At 44.8% G+C, this 13,223-nt stretch overlaps 1 protein-coding gene across 5 annotated transcripts in view; it reads left to right on the top strand.

Moving 5' to 3' along the window:
- Positions 1-13,223, top strand: part of LOC134359991 (discoidin domain-containing receptor 2-like) — a 107,717-nt gene that overhangs the window by 79,420 nt on the left and 15,074 nt on the right. For all 5 annotated transcript variants that reach the window (XM_063073931.1, XM_063073935.1, XM_063073932.1 and 2 more), the window contains 4 exons: positions 772-987; positions 1,555-1,712; positions 6,968-7,166; positions 12,500-12,744. In XM_063073931.1, coding sequence (XP_062930001.1) covers positions 772-987; positions 1,555-1,712; positions 6,968-7,166; positions 12,500-12,744 — 818 coding nt within the window. The remainder of the gene's footprint in view (positions 1-771; positions 988-1,554; positions 1,713-6,967; positions 7,167-12,499; positions 12,745-13,223) is intronic.

The following is a 13,223-nucleotide window of genomic DNA, read 5'->3' as shown; positions in this document are numbered from 1 at the left end:
AGGGTACGTAATTGGATAGGAAAGGAGCAGAGAGGTACAGACATAATGCTGGCAAATTGGAATTGGTTTATTATTGTCATATTTATCTAAGATACAGTGTAAAGCTGGTCTTACATACTTTTCATCCAGATCAGATCATTACAACAGTGCATTGAGATAAAACAAAGTAAAACAATAACAGACTGTGGAATAAACTGTATCAGCTACAGAGAAAGTTGAATGTAGGTAGGCAGTAAGGTGCAAAGTCATAACAAGGTAGATTGTGAGGTCAAAAGGCCATCTCATCATCATAGGAATCCACTCAATAACCTTGCAACAGCCAGATAGAAGCTATCCTTAAGCCTGATGGTATGTACTTCAAGGCTTTTGTATCTTCTGCCTGATGGGCGAGGGGAGAAGAGAGAATGAGATTAGTGTTGAAAGGCGTCACAGTCGGCATAGACGAATTGGATTGGAGGACCTGTTTCTGCAATATACAACTCAGTGCCTCAAAGTGTGTAATGTAAACTTACCAGAATTGTTCCTGGGAATAAGGGGTTCCAGAGTAGGAGGAAATGGGGAAGACTAAAGAAGATGCTCACTACAGAAATTATCACACTGTGGCATAAAGAGCAGTGGATCTCAGCATTGACCCTTTCCTGTGTGTCACTCTCTTCCCTTCTGTCTCTTCCTCGGCCATGAAAGTTTCCATCTCCCTCTCTCCTTGCTATATGCTTATTTTGTTGGAAACTGTTGACGGAGTTTCAACTTTTTTTCATCTCTGTTTGACAGATGTTGGAGATTCAAATCCTCCGGTGGAATACTCTCAGCCTCCCGTGAGGGAAGACTGTTCCCAAATTTCAGCAGGTTCCAGCAGTCCCAGGCTGGATGTAGGTCAAGGCCGGGGAATAGAGCTGAGAGCCACCTCTCTCCCAACACAGGCTGTGAAAGGATCTCTGAGTTCCGCTCTGACCAGCACTCCCAGTGGGCTGATCACCCTGAATCTTGGTAAAGTCTTCTCAATGTTTGTAGCACTCCTTCACTTGAGCTTCTCTCTCCACTGTCTCCACTCACCTTACTCATTGACAGATCCCCCACCTCACAAGGAGGTACAGGTGCCTGAAGATGCATATTCAACATTTTAGGAACAGCTTCTTCCCCTCCGACGTCAGATTTCTGAATGAACCATGAACCCGTGAACACTACTTCTCTATTTTGCACTGCTTGTTTATACTTTGTATGTTATTATTGTAACTTGTAGTAATCTTTATGTATTGCACTGTCCTGCTACCACAAAAGAACAAATCTCACAACATGTTAGTGATAATAAACTTGATTCTGTTCTGACTCTGCCTTCTCACTCTCCCTGCATTCCCTCTCTTCTATTTACACTCCCTGCTTCATTTACTGTCTGCCGTCTCCCGGCTGACTGCCCTTTGTACCTTTCCTTCTGTGTACTATCTGCAGTTATGTTTGTGTGGCGGGGAGCGGCCTGTTCTTGTAGACAGTCCTGGAGGTGGTGTGTGGTGCTGTGACCTGCACTGTTCGCTCAGATGTTTATTTTCCCCTCTGCAGACAGTCCGCCTTCTCCCACCGTCATCAAACCCATGAACCACACCGAGGACGGCAAGACCTCCATTTTGATCGGTTGCTTGGTAGCCATCATCCTGCTCCTCCTCATCATCATCATTATCATTCTGTGGAGACAACACTGGAAGCGGATCCTGGAGAAAGTGCGTTCCTTCTCTTCCTCCACTGTCTCACCATGCCTTCTTCTCACCTCCCCAGCTGCCTTCTGCCTGCACGCCGCTTTCTCCTCCTCCCACTGACCCTCACCCCCCCGCTTGCCATCCTGCACCCCCTCTGAATGCCCCACCCCACTGTACACTCTCTTACTTGCCTTCCCAATTCTTCATTTTATTTGCCCTTTCACTTGGCCTCCCCCCCCTCCTCACTGCCCCAAGCTTTACTTTCTCACCTACTCTCGCTTCAGTCGGTATATTTCGATCAGTTATGTACTTGCCACCTCTCTGAGTGATACTGCAGTCCTGTCATCCAGTGGCTGTGGAGATACTTTTCTGTTCTGTGCCCATGACCGCTCATGTGACGTTATTATCATTTAATCAGTTGAAAGTGTATTCTTATAATACCATACTCTGTTGCGGCAGCACCCTATGATCTCAGGGTGGGCTGTTATATCTTGTGCTCTGCAGATAAATGGTTATGTCATGGAGGGATACCATTCAGCCTATGAGCTCTACTGGTCAAAGTATGCACAATCTAGCTCCCTTTTGAACACACTAACTGAATCTGCTTGAACATTTGATTTGGCCAGTATTCCAGCCCTTGACCACTGACTGCATTATCACATTCCCTCTCTATTCTTCTGTTTAACATTCTGTGATTTTAAATCATCCTATTAGATCTCCTCACAGCCTTCTCTGCTCCATAGAAAACTACCTCAACAGCAGTGGTCCACATAACTAAAGCCCCTCATCCGTGGAATAATTGAGGGAATCATCTTCTGCGCCCTCTCCAAACCTTTTGCATCTTTCCCAGAGCGTGGACTCAGTACTACATTTGTAGCTGAACCAGCAATATTTAAAGCTTTATTGGGACTTTGTTTCTCCGTGGCTCTATTTATTAAGGCCAGGATGCAATATGCATTTACTAACCACTTACTCAACCTGCCTTGGTGCTTTCAATGAGCTATCAGCATATACCCCGAATCTCTCTTCTTGCAGGCGTTTTAGAATTGAACCCTTTATTTTTGTTGCCTCTCCTGATTTTGCTAATGAGATAGCTCATTAGCAAAAAGCAGGAGAGGCAACATATCCCTCTGCTGTAGATTACACTGGCTTACCTCTCCACCCATTTGACTGGCCTATTTATATCTTCTTCATACACCTCACAGTTCCCACTGCTGCCATGGTCAGAGAGTCCAGCAGTATAGAAAGAGGCCCATCGACCCACTATGTCTATGCTATCTGTCAAACACCCACTTAAACTAATCTCATTCCCAGTTTGATTCTGGGCATCGTGCAACGGAAAAAGAGTCGTTAACAACCTCATTGTACAGGGTCACCGAGGGAATCATAACCATTACTTGATAGAAAGTGTTATAGATTGACCAGGCACAAAGGTCCTGAATCAGAATAAAGGAAACTACAGAAAAGAAATGGGTCTGAGAGATTGAGGGATTTCACTGGATAGGTTGTCAGAGGATAAGCGATGGATACTACTTAAAGAACGTGCATTATGTCTTGGTTGTGAAACAGGTCTTAGCTGTAGCCTATGAAGGAAATTATGGGTGGAACCAGATTCAATATTACCAGAAAGAGCAGCAGCCCTGAGAGTTGGGCGCAGGTTAGAATTCAACAAAGGAGGGCCAACATTGGAGGAAGATAGAGTGTGAGAGTAAACTGTGGACAATGTAGCCACTGACTGTAAATATGCCAGGGGGAAAAAGGTGATGAAAGAAAATGTAGGTCCCCTACAGTCGGAAACAAGAGAAATTGTAATTGGTTACAAAGAAATGGCAGCCCATTTAAATGGATGATCTGGTTCTGTCTAACAATGGAAGACATAAATAACCTCCCAGTGTCACTGCGTTCAGATGTGGCCCAAGTAAGTGTGTGTGTGTCTATATATATATATATATATATAGAGAGAGAGAGAGAGACACACACACACCACTGGAGCAGATTGACAATTCACTGACTTTAATGAGAACTGTTGCGGAATTTAAAGGAAAACAATAAATGCTAGGCCAATAGATTAGATTAGATTAGATTCAACTTTATTGTCATTGTGCCGAGTACGGATACAAAGCCAATGAAATTCAGTTAGCGTCTGACCAGAAATGCAGAGAATAGTGTTATTTACAAAATAACTGCAAATAAACAGTAAGTGCTACAGCACACAAATATAAAAGTACTGGGACAGTACAATATGGGTGCAATACTACTTAGCGCTGTGATGTGAGGTTCAGCAGGGTCACAGCCTCAGGGAAGAAGCTCTTCCTGTGCCTGCTGATGCGGGAGTGGAGGCTGCTGTAAGCGCCTACCGGATGGGAGGAGAGTAAAAAGTCCATGGTTAGGGTGAGATGCATCCCTGATAATGCTTTTTACCCTGCCCAGGCAGCGTTTATGGTAGATGTTCTCAATGGTGGGCAATTGGGTGCCGATAATGTGCTGGGCAGTTTTCACCACACGCTGGGGTGCTTTGCGGTCTGATACGGGACAATTGCCATACCACACTGAGATACAGTTAGTGAGTATGCTCTCAATGGTACAGCGGTAAAAGTCCATCAGTATCCTGGGACAGAGGTGAGCTTTCTTCATGCTCCGCAGGAAATAAAGGCACTGTTGCGCCTTTTTGATCAGGATGGAGGAGTTCAGGGACGAGGTGAGATCCTCGGAAATGTGGACACCAAGGAATTTGAAGCTTGATACACGCTCCACTACAGCTCTGTTGATGTAGATGGGGACGTGAGTGTGACTCCTGGCATGCCTGAAGTCCACAATGATCATCTTGGTCTTCTGGGTGTTGAGGGCAAGGTTGTTGTCGGCACACCACGCAGCCAGGTGCTGGACCTCGTCCCTGTAGGCCATCTCGTCATCTCCTCTGATCAGGCCAACCACCGTGGTGTCATCTGCAAACATGATTATGGAGTTAGAACCATGTAACTAAAAGTAAAACTAAAGTGTCAAACTGAAAGTAAAATGCCAACTCAGCAGTTGGAAGCAATAAATAAGTAGTAAGTGAATACCACTTCTTTACAGTATCAGACAAAAGAGTAGTCGTCTTTCCTGGACAGGGACAAAGGTAAACAGGAAGCGTAAATGTTGCTGTGCTTTTGGTCAAGTCTCAGCAAGACTAGAACAGAAAGAAAGGAGTTAAATACCACTATACTGAAACAGTAGTAAGTTGGAAGGTGCAGATTCACGAGTGCAATTGTCAAATCTGTTGCACAGCCCACTTGCGGGGTTGTGTAGCCTCTGCAGCAAGGTCTGTGGTTGTGACACCCAGACATGCTGAGGAACAATGGATCCAGAGAGAGCGAAGAAGTGAAGAGATTCAATAAAAGCAAAAAAAATGAGTGCTGGGTGATTTAATGGAGCTAAAGGCTGACAAATCCCCAGGGCCTAATAAATGTGAGCCAGGCTACTAAAGGAAATAGCCCTGGAAATAGTGGGTGCATTGGTGATCATCACGTTTAGACTCTGGGGCATCGCATACAGATCGGAAGATGGTAAATGTAACCCCACTGTGTGTACTGCAGTATCCCAGTCTAGTGTGTACTGCATGCAATGTTCACGATGTGACGTCCTCTTCACTGGAGAAATCAAATGTAGCTTTAGTGATCACTTTGCAGAATACCTATGCTATGTCTACAGGAGCGACCCTGAGCTTCTGGTTGCCTTACGCTACTGCTTTGACCTTACTGTGTGTGGCCTCCTGCACATTTACAACAAGGGCCAGTGCGAGCCCGAGGAACAATACCTCATCTTCCATCTTGCAGCCTTTGGACTCGTCAAATTCTCCAGTCTTGGGTAACCCCCTCTTTCCTTCTGTCTCTACTGGAAGTAGTCATTCCTGCCTGTCATCTGTTCGGTTTTTCTTGCCTGTTCCTGTTCAGTTCATGTTATCTAACCTGCTGCGTTTTGCCTGTGTAATGTGTTGATAATAGTGAGACACTGGGCCAAGAGGCATAATCTGCTTCTAATACTACAATATCTCCTTTGGTCTCACTCTATCAAAGATATTCCCTTTTTTAAAACCCTTAGAGTTATTTAACACAAAAACAGACATTTTAGCCCAACTTCTAACCATTTTGACTACTTTCAATTTTGGGTATCAATGTTTAACATTACATTTTTCTCCACCACGTCATCAGCCGCATTCCCACCCATTCACTCAATTTCTTCAAGTCTCTTTGAAGCCTCATTATGTCTTCCTTCCCACTCACAATCCCATCTAGTTTTAACTTCATTGGAAAACTCAGTGAAACATTTGATCTGTTCAGTTAGGATGACTGGGGTTCAATTACCAATCCCTGCTGTAACCCTGCCAATCAGAGAAAGATCTGTTTACACTCATTGTCTGGTTTCTGGCCAATAAATAGTGTGGGTTATTTTGGTCTGTTACTCTGTCATTCCATCCTGTAATCTTTTTGACATACCTCCTGTGTGGAACCTTATTGAAAACCTTCCAAACATTGAAATGCATCACATCCACTGTTTCCCCTTATCTATTCTACTAATCACATCCTCAACGATGAAGATCAGAGGTAAACTTTATTTCAAGCATTTGCTGTTTTTTGAGTTTTGTCGGAAGAATGTTGTGCAATGTAAAGATATATTTCTGAACTTGAGTAATTACTACTTTCAGAAATGTTTTTCAAGGTGAACTTTTGTTTAAGTAAAATGTAGTTTGTAATTGGTAGTTAGTCCTATTGGTATCAGTAATTGGTCATTGGGCCTATTGGTATTGGTAATTGCTTTATTATTGCCACATATACCAAGATACTGTTATGCTTTTTTCCTTACACTACCTTAAACTACTTATGTTTTCATGACTGGCTTGCAAAATTAAGTTTTCCCACATGTAAAAATAATAAACCAATACCAATAATCTGCCATCCAGACAGATCATGCCATTCATAATTATATTGAGGTTGTAGAAAGAAAAACAAATTCAGTTACAGACAAAGTGCAGTGCAGGTAGACGTATAGGGTCTAATCATATTTTCTACCCTTGCCTTCAGTAACACTTTGAGAATCTCAGTAATTTTGGAAATTGATAAGCAGGTTGTCACCATCTCCACAGTCATCTATTTTAAACCTTTAATAATCATTGGGATTTGTCATCCTTTAGTTTCCTTACTGCATTGTCTGTTGAGGGTGTAACTATTGTAGATCGTACTCTATTATTTGCTCCAGAGGTTTATTCTGATGCATGCTTGAAACTCTGCTTGTTTCTCAAGGCTCCACGGAAAATCCTGGAGGAAGATGTCACCGTGCGCCTGTCGCAGTGTGATGACGCTATTGTCATAAACAACCAGACTCAGATAATCCAGACCAACCCCACGTATGAGCGTGTTTTTCCATTGGACCTAGAGTACCAGGAACCAGCCAGGCTGCTGCACAGGCTTCCAGAGCTCCCTCAGAGTGCAGAGGACTCGGGTTAGTAGCACTTTCTGAATCTGCATGCCTTTGCTGAGTTCCTGTTCCCTGGTCCCCTCCCCAACCCTGACTGCACCTGGCCCACCTGTAAAGATGAGACATCTGACGCCCTACCTCCCTCCCCACTGGCCCCCGTTGCTGTTCCACGTTCCAGTTGTATATCTGGTCCATGTTCTCAATTCTGCACATCCCCACCCACACTGCCAACACTCCGCCCTCATACCTGTCCTTTGCTCCAGTGCAAAGGTGGGACCCAATTGTTTGGCAAGAAATAATTGGCTAGGAAAGAGTTGAGAAATCCAAGTCCAAAGGGGCCTGTTGGAATTAGAATTGGAATTGGTTTATTATTGTCACACGTCTTAAAAGATTTTCGCTGTATCTCAAGACATGTGACAATAATAAATTCCAACTGCGTGCTGTTCACACAGATCAAATTATTCTCAGTGCATTGACGTAGTACAAAGTAAAACGATAACAATGCAGAATAAAGTGTAACAGCTACAGGGAAAGTGCAGTGCAAGGTAGACAATAAGGTGCAAGATCATAACGAGGTCGGTTGTAAGGTCAAGTGTCCTGTTGACAAAATGCATGGACCGTGACCTCATCATGATAGTAGACCTGTTCTGTCAAGGTGACATCATGGCAGTATTCCCAACCCTGTTTGATTGTATCATGATCTGGCTGCAAACATCAGCCAGGCCATGACAGGTGCTGGACTGACCAATGTCCAAACTTCAAAGTTACCTCCAGCCATGGGGCCCAAATCCCCATCTCAGCTCAGCCTAGCCTCACTCCCACTTCTGGCTGATGATCTTTGGCAGTGTTCAGGGCTTCCTTCATCATGTCAGTAGTTTCTTCTCTGTTTTTGCTACCGTTAGTCATGCAAGTCCCGGGTGGAGACTCAGGAATGCTGTCATATCCAGATGTAGAAGGGTTCTTCATTGCTGTTTCCGTAACAAATTTTTTTGACCAGTCAGGATTGTTAGCCCTGAGCTGAACCCCCAAACCTAGAGAACCAGTGGACCACTCTTAGTCTGCCCTCTACCTGTTTGGCATGGGTGACCCTACCAAGAGCCAAAGCATAAAACCCTGACTCCAGTCAACATAGCTCTCCGAATGCACTCAGGATGTTCTCCATGTGCATCTGTTGAAATTTGCTAGAGTCTTTGGTTGCATACCAAATCTCCATTTAGAAAATAGTCAACCCTTTCATTTCTTCTACCAAAAGTGCATGATCATACACTTTCTGACCCTGTATTCTATCTGTCATTTCTTTGCCCATTCTCCTAATATGTCTAAGTCCTTCTGTAGCCTCTCTACTTTCTCAAAACTACCTGCCCTTCCACATATCTTCATATCATCTGCAAACTTTTCAACAAAGCCATCGATTCCATCATCCAAATCATTGACATATAACGTAAAAAGAAACGGTCCCAACACAGACCCCTGTGGAACACCACTAGTCACCGGCAGCCAGCCAGAAAAGACTTCCTTTATTCCCACTCTTTCCCTCCTGCCAATCAGCACTGCTTTATCCATGCTAGAATCTTTCCTGTAATACCATGGGCTTGTAGCTTGTTCAGCAACCTCATGTGTGGCACCTTGTCAAAGGTCTTCTGAAAGTCCAAGTACACAACATCAACTGATTCTCCTTTGTCTATCCTGCTTATTATATCTTCAAAGAATTCCAACAGATTTGTTAGGCAAGATTTTCCCTTGAGGAGGCCATGCTGACTATGCCCTATTTTATCATGTGCTTCCAAGGACCCTGAGACCTTGTCCTTAATAATTGACTCCAACATCTTCCCAACCACTGAGGTCAGATTAACTGGCCTATAGTTTCTTTTCTTCTGCCTCTCTTCCTTCTTGGAGAGTGGTGTGACATTTGCCAGTTTCCACTCTTCTGGAACTATTCCAGAATCTAGTGATTCTTGAAAGATCATTACTAATGCCTCCACAATCTTTTCAGCCATCTCTTTCAGAACTCTGTAGTGTACACCATCTGGTCCAGGTGACTTATCTACCTTCAGACCTTTCAGTTTCCCAAGAACCTTCTCTCTGGTTATGGTAACTTTACTCACTTCATGCCCCTTGACACCTGGAACTTCCATCATACTGCTAATGTCTTCAACAATGAAAGCTGATACAAAATACTTATTCAGTTCGTCTGCCATTTTGCTGTCCCCTATTACTACCTCTCCAGCATCATTTTCCAGCAGTCCGATATCCACTCATGCCTCTCTTTTACACTTTATGTATCTGAAAACTTTTGTTATCCTCTTTAATATTATTGGTTAGCTTACTTTCGTATTCCATCTTTACCTTAATGACTTTTTTTAGTTGTCTTACGTTGGTTTTTAAAAGCTTCCCAGTCCTCTAACTTGCAACTAATTTTCACTCTATTATATGCCCTCTCCTTGGCTTTTATGTTGGCTTTGACTTCTCTTGTTAGACACGGTTCTGTCATCTTTCCTTTAGAATACTTCTTCCTCTTTGGGGTGTACATATCCTGTGCCTTCTGAATTACTTCCTGAAATTCCAGCCGTTGCTGCTCTGCTGTCATCCCTGTCAGTATTCTTTTCAAATAAATTCTGGTCAACTCCTCTCTCATACCTCTGTAATTCCGTTTACTCCACTGTAGTACTGATACATCTGACTTTAGTTTCTCCTTCTCAAATTTCAGGGTGAATTTGATCATATTATGATCATTTACCCCTAAGGGTTCTTTTACCTTAAGCTCTCTAATCAATTCTGGTTTATTGCACAACACCCAATCCAGAATAGCTGATCCTCTAGTGGGCTCAACCATGAGCTGCTCCAAACGGCCATCTCATAGGCACTCTAGAAAATCCCCCTCTTGGAATCCATCACTAACCTGATTTTCCCAATCTACCTGCTTATTGAAGTCCCCCATGTAAATTGTAGTCCTTCCAACTGTATACAACTCCTGTCAGGGTCTTTTTACCCTTGCAGTTCCTTAGCTCCATCCAGTATGACTTAACACCTTCTGACCCTATCTCAGCTCTTTCTAATGATTTGATCTCATTTTTACCAACAGAGCAACGCTGCCACCTCTGCCTTCTTGCCTGTCCTTTCGATACATTGTGTATCCTTGGACATTAAGCTCCCAGCTATAAACTTTCAGCCATGATTCAGTGATGCCTACAATATCATACCTGCCAATTTGTACCTGTGCTGCAAGTTCATCAACCTTATTCCATATACTGTGCATAATCAGATACACCTTCAGTCCTGTATTCAACCTTTTTGATTTTATCCGCCTTTTACATTGCAACTCATCCTGTTGACTGCAATTTTTCCCTATCAACAGCCTCTCCTCACTACACTTTGCCTCGTGTTTGTAAACCAGCTACCTCATCTTCAGCACAATTATCTGCTTTGCCTACGGTACTTCTTGCATTGAAATATATGCAGCTCCGGACACTAGTCACACCATGCTCAACCTTTTGATTCCTGACTTTGACTGAGGTCTTACCAACATCTGCCTCCACAACCTCTCCACTACCTGTTCTGGCACTCTGGTTCCCATCCCCCTGCAACTCTAATTTAAACCCCACCATGCAGCATTAACAAACCTTCCCATTAGGATACTAGTGTCTCTCTAGTTCAGGTGCAAACCATCCCTTCTATACAGGTCCCACCTTCCACGGAAGAGAGCCCGATGATCCAGAAGTCTAATGCCCTCCCTCCTACATCAACTCCAAGTTCAGCCTCACCAGTAACTTGTACAGCTGCAACGTAATGACTTCTGGGAACCTCTGACCCATGCTTGCTCAAAGTGGATGGTGCTGTGAACCTTGAGGCTCCGTGTTGGGAGCATGCAGGCACCATGCATGTGCAGCAGAAGTGCGCCCAGCGCCCAGCCCCCAGCCCCTACCTCCTGCTAGGACGCTAGTAGAATCTGTGGTTCCTGCAGTGGCTCCTTCAGTCACCTCAGAGCCCACCAAAGCCTAGAGTAGAAATCAGGCATCCCTGATCCCACAGAACTTCCACAGGAGGGTTAGGAGATGGTTAGAATTCAGGAGAGAAGAGTTGTCCTGAGGAGACACAGGGACTGGAGATGGTGGAATCTGATCTGTAGCGACAGTCTGCTGGAGGAACTCAGCAAACTCAAGCACCATTTGTGGGACGAAAGGAATAGACAACCAGAAATGTTGACAATTCCCTTCCTGCAACAGATGCTGCTCAGCCCTCTGGGCTCCTCCAGCAAACTGAGTTGTCCGGAGAGTTTGAAATTCTGGGAAAGATGATGTTACAGGAGGTGATTTCCGAGTGTTGGTTTCAATACTGCGAGAAATCGGGGGGGAGTTTGTTGCACTTGGACTTGCTGAGAAACAACACGTGTACAGACACTTCTACAGCAGAACAAAGCCAGAAGCGGGAGACGATGCAAAGGACTTTATATTGAGACCTGGTGTCATTGAGTTGGGAATAATGCATGTGCATTCCCTGCACGGACTCTGGTCTCTCTCAACAAGGTGGAACACGCTGAGGGAGCAGGTAGCTTTCCTGCCATCACGTTGAGGGAGTGAGTAGGTTTCCTGACATCATGGTCAGAGAGTGGGTAAGTTTCCTGACAATATTGACCATAAGACCATAAGACAATAAGACAAAGGAGCAGAAGTCGGCCATTCGGCCCATCGAGTCTGCTGTGCCATTTTATCATGAGCTGATCCATTCTCCCATTTAGTCCCACTCCCCGACCTTCTCACCATAACCTTCGATGCCCTGGCTACTCAGATACCTATCAATCTCTGCAAGGAAAAACAAGTTTTGTGTTACACTGATTAGAACATTTGCTTAACAAGCACACCTGAGATCCAAAAGCCAAAGTCTTCTGCAGTAAAATTGTATTATTGTTGAAGGAGAAATGGAGGTTTTGAATGAGTTGCTACATCTTCATGTAATTGGATCCCTGACTCTCAAATAAAGTAATTCAGTTGTGAAATTTGTTTTCACTTTCTGGGATTCCTGGTGTGATGTTCTATGAGTGACTGGTTACAGTGTCTCCAACAGCAGCGTAAATGAGTAACAGCAATTAACACAGAGTCTGGATCCAGTTGTCCATCACATCTCATCCCTCCAACATATCCTGGCCTATCTCTTGCTATTGCCCTTGTCCTCTGACCTGTCACCATAGCCCGTAGTTGTGTCACACTAACTCTCTCGTTGAAAGCAGAGGGTTGCAATGGAGGTGGGGTGGAGGGAGGTAAAGCTGGATGCGGTTAACTGGAGGGGCGGGAGTGAGTAGGCAAGAACGATCGGATCTCCTCTCAGTGACAGCCCGGCTCTTCCTTCTGCTCTTTGTGCAGTCTGCAGTGGGGACTATGCAGAACCTGACCTGACCAAGGGCGCTCGACACCAGGGCTTCCAAAATATGGTCTCTCACTACGCAGAGGCCGACATAGTCAACCTGCAGGGCATGACGGGCAACAACACCTACGCAGTCCCAGCGCTGACCATGGACTCTCTCCTCAAGAAGGAGCTCAGTGTGGGGGAGATCTCTCGACACCAGCTGCATTTCAGGGAGAAGCTAGGCGAGGGACAGTTTGGCGAGGTGAGTTTGTACATTCCTACAGGTGGTTGGTGCTTGCTCAACACTCGTTTTCCTGAGTAGGCAGACAAATGCCCGCCTCCTCTATGGGGCAGGAGGGGCAGGAAGTGAAGGGTAGGGAGTTTGGGTGAGTTTGGGCTCGGTAAGCGATATGAGAGAGTGCTGGGAGTGCTTCCCAGAGAAACGTGGATGTGAGTGAGAGGGTGATGTGGTTACTGAAAGAGGTGAGGGTGTCTGTGCAGACAGCAGGGGCAGGGCAAGGTTCAGTGGAAGTGAGGGTGTGGGATGTGGCTGAGAGTAAAGGTGTGGGCTGTTGGTAGGAGTGAGTGTTTTGGCTGTCATTGGGGAATGAGGAGCTGGGCTGTCAGTGAGAGACAATGTTTTCATTTAGTTTAGTGATACAATGTGGAACAGGCCCTTCCTGGCCCAGTGAGATGCACCCCGTCCAGCAACGCACCTGTTTAACACGGGCCGATTCACAA

This window comes from Mobula hypostoma, chromosome 21, assembly GCF_963921235.1.
Source record: "Mobula hypostoma chromosome 21, sMobHyp1.1, whole genome shotgun sequence".
Lineage (NCBI taxonomy): Eukaryota > Metazoa > Chordata > Chondrichthyes > Myliobatiformes > Myliobatidae > Mobula > Mobula hypostoma.
Note: the sequence above shows the minus strand (reverse complement) of the source record. Positions and strands in the feature narration are given on the sequence as shown.